Source organism: Artemia sp. Qi Xiang Cuo, chromosome 17 (genome assembly GCF_049724085.1).
Source record: "Artemia sp. Qi Xiang Cuo chromosome 17, ASM4972408v1, whole genome shotgun sequence".
NCBI classification, from domain to species: domain Eukaryota; kingdom Metazoa; phylum Arthropoda; class Branchiopoda; order Anostraca; family Artemiidae; genus Artemia; species Artemia sp. Qi Xiang Cuo.
This window is the reverse complement of record NC_142810.1, coordinates 13,751,991-13,763,756: the sequence shown is the minus strand read 5'-3', so window position 1 is coordinate 13,763,756 and position 11,766 is coordinate 13,751,991. Positions and strand designations below refer to the sequence as shown.

At 34.3% G+C, this 11,766-nt stretch overlaps 1 protein-coding gene across 1 annotated transcript; it reads left to right on the top strand.

Annotated features, from left to right (window-relative positions):
• Positions 1–753: 753 nt before the first annotated feature.
• LOC148941913 (uncharacterized) lies at positions 754–6,570 on the top strand. Its single transcript, XM_089103417.1, has 3 exons — positions 754–843; positions 3,848–3,955; positions 6,161–6,570. The coding sequence occupies exons 1-3, from the start codon at positions 838–840 to the stop codon at positions 6,503–6,505; spliced, it is 459 nt and encodes a 152-aa protein (XP_088959543.1). The 5' UTR covers positions 754–837; the 3' UTR covers positions 6,506–6,570.
• Positions 6,571–11,766: the final 5,196 nt, after the last annotated feature.

Below are 11,766 nucleotides of genomic sequence, written 5' to 3'. Positions count from 1 at the left end.
TCAATTTATAATTCATAAAATGGTTGATGAACTTGTGAAATTTAATTAAGGGTTATGGACAGGGGGGTTAGTTGACCTTTTATTGTTTTGGTCTAAGTATAAATATATTCTTCATTTTTGATAGATTTCAATTTATATACTGGGAGGAGGCGAGTAGAATCAATATAGACATTCAGTACATGGAAGTGTTTATTTAATATATGTCCATTTATATACTGAGAGGAGGCCAGTTGAAAGACATTCAGTGCATGGAAGTGTTTAATTAATATGTGAGTTTTGTTCTTTTTTATTTTTATTTTTATTTCGTTTTTGGTTTTTGTTCTCTTTTTGTTTTTAGTATGTTTTATTTTAATTTAATTTAATTTTTTTTTTTTTTTGCTTTATTTATTTTTTTTTTTTTTTTTCCGTTGATTAATGGTACCGGTTGTGGGGCCGAAATATTCGGAGCTTTTTTGCATAATTAATTTTTTTTTATTTCACTGCTTGTTAGAAATTTAAAACCCGTTTTTCGTGTTTAAAAATTTTTTTTGTTTTTAATTAAAAGAAAAGCTGTTTTTTTTTTATTCAGTTGACTCTAAAGAGATCTGTATTGCTTTATTGTGCTCTTTCCAACTTTTTGAGTAAGAAAAGAGGAAGCAATGCTTGAATGATCTGTCCAAACTTACGAGATATCCAAATTTAAAATTCATATTTTACTCTTTATTAAACCTCTAATTGTTGGGCGTTGGCCATTGGTCGACAAAGCGTATAAAAAGCTCCTCTATCGCTGATGATTGTATTAGTTCTCAACATCAGTTCTAAACAGTATCACTCTTAAAAGAAGAAAAATTAGGAAATATGAAGGTAAGATAGTCAAATATCAGCTATTAGTTACAGTTATGCCAAAATAAGTAGGCGAAACAAACTGAGGTGGCTCTTTGTTACATTATCGAATTTAAAACAGGGATTTGGCTACTTTGATTCTTGGCGTTGGTTTTTTGTAGAGTACATAAATGCTTGTCTGAACTAAGAACAGTCTTTATATTAATTCTTACCTTCTATCCTGAACCAAAACATTTTATAAGAAAACACTCAAAATCAGAAAATATGAAGGTGAATTGGGTCCTTGCGCGTTATTACATTTGCACTTTTATGCGTGTCTTCTTTAGGTGGCTGTATATTAAATTCATCAAATTAGTTCCCTTTTCACAGGAATTCATAATTTTTTTTTCACTCCGGATGTTTGAGTTGAATAGTAATTCATTGAAAAAAGGAGGCTTTATGGCCATAGATATATAACTAAGCTGGCAAAATCTCCTAAAAGTCCACTTTCGCTTCTTTTTGCTTCGCGCAACTTTTGCCTTTGACAAGAGAATACTGGTACTTTTCTAAAGCAATATACTTTAATGTCAACTGTGTTTTCAGTATAGTAAATTTTTGAACTAAGCTGTTAATTTTTTTTCGGTGATGTATCAGTAATGGTTCGTTTACACATATCGGAAATCCATGCGGAAATCCGTCCGTATCTGTTCGAACTATGGCTAAAATAACGCTGCGTTTTAAGGCAAAGATTTCAAATTATTGCAACAGCATGACCTCTGTTCTTACCCTCTTCTGAAAGCTGTTGAACAATAGAGAGCCAAATGACACCGTTTTTCTTAGTTTTCTTATAGTCTGGGTGCGCACCGCGCAGGATCATCGAAGCTGGGTGTAGCCTTGAATCAAGGTTATAAGATCGTGTAGTTTTTGATAATCCATACTCATGATTTTATTCATTTAAAAATCTTGCCAAGATTCCGTCCTGATTTGACCAAAACGTTGCGGAAAGCTAGAGATTTTTTCTAGCACAAAAACGGACGGAATTTCCGCACGGATTGCTAAATCCGCATGAATTTCCGCAATGTGTAAACGAACCATAAGTTGAGAGTTAGGAACTCTATCCTTAGTTGTTTTAGCCACATGGTACAAACTAAGAGCTACACAATGTATGCAAAAGCAACGCTCAGGTATATAACAACCACCCTACCTTTCCCTAAAAATACTAAATGTATAAAAAGAGAGCTAATTGAGCTAAATGACTTATAAAGTGTATTTTGGAATTGCAGAAGAAAGAACTCCCTCTTTTTTTATATAAAAAAAACAAGTTTTTTGAATTGAAAGTAAGAACCAACATTAAAACTTAAAACGAACAGAAATTATTAAGTATAGGTTGATCGTTCCTTGCCAATACCTTGCTCTTTACGCTAAAGTTTGAATTTTGTCCCAATTCTTTAAGAATGACCCTGAATCTCGAAGGTGGTTTATTAGAATAAATAGCTTTTTTAAAAGTACCAAAAAATCTTTATTGTAGAGTGACGTATTGACAAGGGGGCGGTCCCCCTCACTCCCTATCGTCTTGAGAGGATGTGCTGCCTCATAATGGGGCGGTCGCCTCAAAAAATGTATGCAGTCGATGCAAATCAAATGGATATCACAGACATTTGTGTGATAATAACAATGTTTATATATCATTGTATAGTTAAAACTCTCTTTTAGGGCGAGGTTAGCTGAACCTGTTGTTTGGGAGAGGAGGGTGCTTGAACGCTAAGGCAAAGTTTGAGTGTTTAATCCAAACCGAAAACTTTCTACATGGGTATTTTTAGAACAACATTTAATTAGAAATGCAACATCTTTATTAATAGGAGTATGATGAAACTAAGCGTCCAGTGTATATGCTGAGGATGCGGGGTTGCTAGCTTCCCACTTATTTTGAGAGGGTAGTTCAACCAGACAAGAGTAGTTAAAAATCACAAAACATCAGGAGGATGGATGGAACATCAGGAGGATAAAGGAGTTGAGTTCAAGCTTAAAGAGCAGAGTCTGGGGGTTAGAGATAGCACATCAGACAGATAGACCTATTTTCTGGTATATGTAAAAATTATTAAATTATCCCTTTCATCTTTAAAGCATTGTTGTTGAAATATTAAACGCAAGATTAAAGAACAGAGGCCTGAGAAATAAACCTTAGTATAATATTAAAAACGAAACGAAATGTCATTTTAGTACAGAATTTATTTCGAAATTGAAGTAAAAAACAACATCACACACAAACAAACAGAAGTTTCGTGTATGAGAAGGAGATTGCGAACCCCTAAACCGCTCAATCTGTAAGCTAAACTTTGTCATTTCTTTTTAGTTTGAGAATGCAATGCCAAATGCAAGAGTAATGTCATAAAAAATAATTTAAGGATATTTTTAATCACAATGCTGGAAGAATAAAAGACCTTATTTAGTTTATTATCTTAAACGTAAAATTTTTCAGATCAAATGCTTTGAAACGCAATTGACGAATAAAACACTTGCAATAACCAACAACTATTCCTGGTGCTTTCTGAAATGCTTTTAGGATACCACTAGTCAAATTCCTTTGTAACAAGAGTAGTATCCCATACAAAAACAGGATATATTTTTGTCCATTTTAGGCTTTAACATCTATCTTCATTTCTACCTAAATTGCTTTTTATTTGATATTGTAAAACATTATTAATTGTATAATTGGATCTTTCTTTCGGTCAGGTAAATATGTTGAATTAAAGTATATCCTATATATATGTATTTTTAAGTAACTATATAATTGATAAAAATTATTTTAACGAGAGCAGCATCAGTATTAGATATATAAATACTATTTTAATAATATTATAATACTATTACAATATCAACATTGTTATAATACTAACAATAACTTTTGTCAACAAGCTCCTATTGCAATATTTCTTTTTCAACATAATTCCAACAAATGCTATTATTTGTGCTACGATCACTGGTTGATATTCTCTATTACTCGATTACTATATTATTAATTTTTATATGGGTAATTTCATTTTAGGGATTTATTCTGGTTGCTTTCATTTCTGCTGCTTGTGCTGCCCCTCAATATCCCAAACCATCCTATTCTGGCTACAAACCCGACTATAAGCCATCATATAAAAGTGATGTAAGTATTGTTCTCTAGAATTTTACAATCATGGCCCTTGATCAATCTTTAACATGACCATCAAGAGTATGGGCACGACTATCACCAAATTTGGGCAATTGATACCCGGGATCGTAAAGGTAAAGGAACCGCAGATTACTTCATAGTCCAAACCCACAGCGCTGAGTTCCATTTAATGGCCCTTCAGCCAGGAAGTGCAATTGGGGTCTGGGGGTCCAGTCAGCATGTATTTTCTCAAACTCTTTCTATTTACCTTCCCTGTCTTTCTCCAATTAGTCATTTCAAGCTGGATTGACTATAACTGAGATTACAGAGTCAGGCGATTAATTCCTGTTCCAATCCATATGATCGGCGACAACAGGATTTGAGCCCCAGCCCTCAAAGACATAAGATTTCAAGTTCATTGTGCCAACCAATACCCAGTACGGTGCTCCCTTGGATCTAAAATTACGGTAGGTTTCCTGCTAATTCTTAGATCCAAAGGTGTCTGCTAATTCTTAGACCCAAAGGTGTCTAAAGTCAGTTTGGCAGCTTGCTAAATCAGTTGTCCTTTACCTTTTCTACTCTATATAGCCTATACTATTGACTTCTGTTTCCCAAGCATAACGAGCTTTAAGAAGTGATGGCGCTCTCTATACATGGAGATACTATGATGTGATCTAGATTACTTTATTGAGTCTTCTGAGCACCAAGGCTAGCAATCAGGATCCTTCGTTTTGAATACTTATAAATCTTTTGGGTATTAAAATTAGTAAACTACTGTCCAAACTCTCGAAACCCCACCCAAAAGGATTCGACCTGTATTCCGAAGCATCGACTTTAGTTTTACCGCAAAGATTTACCTCAGGCTCATTCCGTTTATTTTACATTCTTTGAAAATGAAAATTTAATTAAAAAATATAATTTGAAGCTCAAGTATGATTAGTTTCTTTTAATAAAATTACAATGTATATCATAATCAATTTATTGAGCTAAATATTTGATGAGAAGAAAGGCCAAAGCCTCTAAAAACTTTTTTTCTAATCAGGTGGAATTATATAGAGAAATTGCTCTTAATCAGGGAGCGGGAGATTGAGCCTGGCTCCCCGCTCTCAATTCAAACAATTGAAAAGTTCTAGTCATAGCTTATTTTTTAGTGAGTTTATTCTGGGACATTTATTCTTTAGCTTATTATTGTATTCGGCTTATTATTATACTTTTTTTCTGGTGGTTTTTCTTTCACACTTAATCTTTGATAAGGGGAAAGGTCAAAGCCCCCCCCCCCCCCTCGAAAAAAAATATTTATTTTACCGAAAATTATAAATGGAACGGGCAAGAAAATATGACAAAAGAGGTGGGGGGGGTAATCTTGGCTTCTAACTCCCAAAGCGTCCAGATTGAAGATTTCAGTGATAAGTAATTTTTTAAGGCTTATATTTTAGCTTATTTTTATATTAAGCTAATTATTACATTATTATTCATGGGATTTTGTCTCTCAGGCTTATTTTTTGATGAGAAAGAAGGCCAATATCCTTAAGAACTATTTATTGAATCAGGTAGAATAATGTAAGAACGAGCACAAAAACAGGATAAAAGAGGGGGTGGCGAGGGATGAAGTCTGTATTTTCCTCCCCAAAGTGTTTAGACTTTTAAAACTGTCCCAACACTGTTATCTCTGGTAAAATTTTCTTTTTTTAATAGAGTTTTGGAAACTTCCTAGGTAATTCAAATTAGAAGACAGAAATAGAAAGTGCGGAATACAAAATAGAAGTTTGACTGGAATTCAGATTTAAAAAAGAGTTGCAACCGTACTATGAACTAAGATTTAATTAATAATAATAAAAACACAAGAAAGAAAACATCTTTTTAATTCAATACCGATATTAAAGTATTTGTAAGAACTGGTCACGGCACCACCTCGAATTGGCAAAATTATCTTGGCGACGATATTTCTTTAATTATCTTGTCTAGCGTCATTTAGACTAACCTCATGTTTATATCAAGATATCTAATTATATCTTAAATAATAAAAGGTAACAGACGTTTCCTTTTATTTATAGATGTTTCCTTGTTTCCCCCGTTTTCTTTCCATTTTTCACATATTTTCGTATTGTCCGAAAATTTTCCTTTTTTCCCCTAAGGCTCCTCTTCGCTCCTTTTTTTTCGGCTCTTCTTGCTGTGCTTTCTTCTAAAAAAGCTTCCTATCTAACCATTCTATTCTTACAGCACGCACCAATGCCCTACGATTTTGCCTGGGCAGTAAAAGACGACTACACCTACAATGATTACAACCACCAGGAAACATCTGATGGCAATGGATACGTCAAGGGCAGCTACCAGACTCTTCTTCCAGATGGCCGTGTCCAGACTGTGACCTACACTGCTGATGATTATACTGGGTATGTTGCTGATGTTCAGTATTCTGGTGAACCAAAGTATGATTACAAACCAGCATACAAACCATCTTACTCAGCACCAGCATACAAACCATCTTACTCAGCACCGACATACAAAGCTCCCTCGTACCCCACTCCAGCATACAGAGCACCAACATATGGCCCAAAATACTAGTACCTGAAAAATTAATAGTGAACCTATTTTTATATAATATTTTTAGTAAAGACAAAATAATCTAACTGTCAGAGTATTCTTTGGTCTAGACAAAGAGAAATAAAACCTTTTTTCATCGAGTGCTTTCATGCGACAGCTTTTGAAATCCAAACTGAGCTAAAATAGACATAAACTCTCCGATTGGTTTTTGTGATAAGGCATAATAGAGCATCACTTACCATCACAACTAAAACAGGGTTCTTATTGACACAATTTTTAGTTACTAGAAAATATATAGAAGAAATCACCAACTTTTTATACCTTCTTGCTTGTTACAATTTCTTTTGAATGAGCACTTAAGACTCACACAGTTTACTCAAACAATGATATAATTCACTGTTGCCTCTCTGATTGTTATAGATTGTACTCTTTTGAATTTAAATTCTGTCAAGACGCAATCCCATCAACAAAAATTCAATTGCGATTTACTGGCATTCCAACCTCTATCGTAAGTATTAAAACAGCCAGTAACTAATAATATTTATAATAATTTATTTCAACCCTCTTTACAAGCATGAAATGCACTAAAGAGGCGTACAAAAATACAGGGAAAAAATGAAAACACTAACAAATAAACAGTCACGAGAAAAATACAATTTCAGCTACTAGTCAACTCAATTATGCTATAAAGTTAAGTGGAAAGTTGACAATAGTTTCTCGACGCGTATAAAACCTGTCCACAAGCTGGTTCATTTTGGAAGAAATATAAAAATACCATATCTACTCGAAATATACCGGTTGCGAGTCCAAATCAGCAATTACAGAAGATATTTGGAAACACGGAAGAATAGAAAAAATTAAAATACTGCTAGTGCTACTTACATGTACTAAATGATATCAATGCTACTCATACTATTGCTAGTAATACTATTAAGGAACAAAAAATACAAGACAAAGAAAAAAGGGTATTCTTGCATTATGCGGGCCTTTCGGGTTAACCGCTAGAGTAGGCAATGATAGGAAATGATATGCAATGGTTTTCAATGCGTATACGATATTTAACTGTGGTTTATGGGGTTTAGGGGGAGGGAAGGTACCTAGGTTAGGTTAGGTTACGTATTTAATATATATTTTGCTTTACCCCCCCCCCACCCCCCTAATGTGCAAATATATATCCCAAATTTTTTTATAAACTAATATAAAATAATCCTATTTAATTTTATTTAATTATCATTAACCAAACGTGACTTTTAGAAAGGCCCACATAATGCAAGAGTACCGAAAAAAGTAATGACAACAATAACAGCAGCTACTGCTACTTCTACGTGTGCCAGATTTATCTAAATGTAAGGCATACCTTTTCAGTGGGCCATTAAGTTCACTTCTGTGGACAACTTTGATTTGTCAAAAAGCTTTAAATTACCAAATTGACATTCCCATGCTTGTAGCCCTATTACTATTGCTATTTCAACTGCCTACTACTACAGCTCTTTTTATTAATTAAATAAAAAAAAAAGTTTTTTAACTGAAAGTAAGGAGCGACATTAAAACTTAAAACGAACAGAAGTTATTCCGTATATGAAGGGGGTTGTCCCCTCCTCAACGCCTCGCTCTTTACGCTAAAGTTTTTTTTTATCGTTTTAAAAACTAAAATTGTGAGACAGAGTCAAACTTTAGCGTAAAGAGCAAGGCGTTGACGAGGGGACAGCCCCTTTCATATACGGAATAATTTCTGTTCGTTTTAAGTTTTAATGTCGGTCCTTACTTTCAGTTTTAAAAACTTGTTTTTTTTATTTAATTTCTGATCGTTTTTTAGTTAATGCAGCTTTTATTTTGGCTCACCGTCATTGAATAAGTAAACAAAATTTGGAAAAAATTTTTACTTTTCTTTTGCTAAATGGCTGTCTCTAAATTTGGTTCTGACGTAATTTACAAATTAACTTAGGTAACGAACTTCTATATTCGTATATTTTTATTACGTATATTAGGGGGTTCACCCCCTAGTCAATACTTCGCTATTTATCATAAGTTCAAATTTTGTTCCAATTCTTTAAGAATGACCCCTTGATCACAAATGCCATTAATTAGAATAAATAGCTCTGATAAAAGTACAAAAAAAACTTTAGCGTAAAGAACGAGGTAATGACTAGGGGGGATTTTTATTATTCAATTTCTATCGTTTTTTAAATAATGCTGGAAAATCTGGCACCCCCTTCATAGCAATGTCCCTTCCCCAATGAAAACTTACTCCATGGAAAGATCCTCCCACGTAACCCGCGTACTTGAAATCAGCATAAAAATCTGAATCTTTTGATGTATCTATTGGTATCAAAATTTTGTTTTTTAAAGTTTCAGTTACTATTGAGCCGGGTCGCTCCTTACTTACAGTTCGTTACCACGAACTGTTCGATAGCAAATTTGCAGCTACTACTGCTAGTGCTGCCACTTGTACCAAATGATATCCCTACTGTTACTACTGCTACTATTCTAGTCACAATAACAATAATATCTAAAACGAAATGAATAAAAAAAAACTACAATAACAGCAACAGAAGTTACAACAGTGTCTGTAACTACTACCTCTGCTATATTTACAAAAATGTAAAGTATGCCGCTAGTTTCAAATGATATTACTAATACTAATGCTACTATCGCTACTACTGTTAGAGTGACAGTAACCAAAACAACAAAACATACACGAGCAACAACAACAGTAACTACATCTACTACCTGTGCTGGATTTCCCCACTTAAGGCAAACCTCTTCAATGGAATCTTAGGTTTATAAAAATACTGAAATTTCTAAAATGCCAAGAACAGTTCAAATCTGAATTGTCAAGCATCTGCAAATTCTCAAATGAAATGTTCGGTCGATACTAAAAGGAATCGCCCTATCTCATCCATTATAAACGTTTTTAGTTTTTGTTGCCAAATTATTTAGAATTAAGTTGGTGGCTTTAATATAACTTGCAAAACTTGGATAATACATTTGAATAAATGAGAGAAAACTAAAAGTCCACACCGAAATTCCCAGGTATCTTAGAAAAACATTTAATTTCTTTCATTTTCAGCCTGATACAGAGATATTCAATTTTGATGAGACTTACATAAACAGGAAATGTCAATTTCTTTTTTTATTAACCGGAACAGATTTTTCTAATTTAAGTTCAGTAAAGGTCAGTCCCTTAAAATGTTTTAGCCTACCTCTTCAAAAAATACTGAAAATCTGTACAAAAGAGTTATCATTTGATTGATCTTAACGGTTTTGGAGTTCCTGCGCTGTCACCCGCCTTGATTGAAAAAGGTAATTATATTTTAGTTTCTGTAGGAATTGGCTACTTGTAAATTGGTTGGTAGCTTCCCGTTTTTTTATTTTTCCGCTTGAGAATTCAAATATTGGTTTGAAAGAAAAATTTTGGACGAGCTTTGATTATTTAGGAAAATTTTAAATCAATTGTTCATATCCCTTATCATTTCCTGAATGTTCCAAATTAATATACTCAGACATTCCTGAGTTACAGCCTTTTGATAACCCGTATACACATAACGTGTTTTGGTTTAGTTCAACACTCCTCTCAGCATTTTATGAAATGCTCATCTGAATGCCCTTCGTCTTCTTGGAAAGTAAAGTTCAAACCTTTCCCAATAGCATTTCCCAATACCTTTCCCAATAGCATTTGCTATAAGTAAGCAATGAACGAATCGCATAACTTACAACCCTTGCCCTGAGGGCTGTTGGAAGGGGATGACATCCCAAAAGGTATAATTACTAAGGTAAAAGTGAGGCAGGGCATCATGGGCCTTACCAAGAAATTCTGTTGGGATGGTTGATGACAATTACTCTCGAGTGCATTATTTTCACCAATTTTTAATGGTAATTTTCCTCTTTTACTATAAAAAGTGTTTGAATGTATTTAAGCCAACCCACACAATGTATTTAAACATCAGAGCACACTATTGCGGAGGTCGTGATGGCTTCAGCCACGTACACGATCAAGTCATTCAGAACGTCTATCCACATGAACCATAATACCCGTCTCTTTCCACCCAACGTTCTTTAGTAAATCATTATAAAGAACTTATTCAATAAAACTACTGTTCATCGGAAATTTGGCTAAATAATCAAATTTTTGTCCAAAATTTTACGTACAGTCCAATATTTGAAATCCCAAGCAGAAAATTGAAAAAGCGAGATGCTACCTACCAATTTACAAGTATTGGTTCATACACTATAACAGTCACAACTTATTTTCGTCGCAACTAGAGCAGCCAGGAGACATGCTAGTAAAGGGAATGTAATCTATAAAGATTGTTGACCACGACGAACGGCTACTGAATTATGAACATACTAACAATATATATGGTGTGCAGAGATGGAGAAAGCCTTTTAGATGGGACCGCTCCCCTTCCGTTCGGATAGGTTTGATGTTTCCCCCACAATTGCACTATAATCCATTATAATTATCTGAACCTTCTGATTCACACTGAAATCGGGTCTTTCTGGTAGCCATGTTAGTCCTCTTTTGGATCGTAACTATGATTAGAAACTCGCTAATTTAGGAACCCAAAGGCATCTAAAGCAAAGATAACTGTCTGCTGGTAACGGTGCCATATCAAACCAAATAATTAAAATAAATGGAATGATAATATCTATGTCAGTGGTTCCCAGCCTATTTTGGGCCGTGTCCCACCCGGGCATTTTTAAAATCGTGATGCCCCCTCAGTGAAATTAAATTTTGTTACTCAAAATTTTACTCGTATTCACCTGAAGGAAGCTTAAATCCCCAACTCGGTGTCTCGGTGTCTTAACTCGGTGTCTTTTTTCGAGTCATCCTCTAGGCATATCATATGACATTTTTTAAGTATAATATATTAATTATACTAAATTGTTGAGTGTATACAACATCCGTAATTAGGTAACGCTAGAGAGCTACCTTTGATGTGTTGATGAGAGTAACTTAGGGAGTCCCCCTGTTTCACTCCCCCAGAAACGTAAAATTTGTGCTACACTTTGAAAAGGTCGGAGTAGTAGTACTTCTGAGTAACATAGTCGAGAACCAACCCCTTTGCGATTTCCCTTTTTGTTAGATATGCTGATAACTTGAATATAGATACCACTCCTCCCCTAGAGATGTCAGGGTACTCTTGAGCCCTCTAAAACCCTGGATTTAGGCTATATTTCGTAGCCCCTTTCTCCCACAGTGGCATGAGGGGACAAAAAGGCACAGCCTAGAAATTGGATTTCACCTTCATCCCTTTAATTTGAATTTTAGAAATCATTCT

Excerpts from the sequence above, each read along its gene's own strand:
- LOC148941913 (XM_089103417.1), top strand. Across the intron at positions 3,956-6,160 it reads AGCCATCATATAAAAGTGAT|CACGCACCAATGCCCTACGA; the intron begins GTAAGTATTGTT and ends CTATTCTTACAG.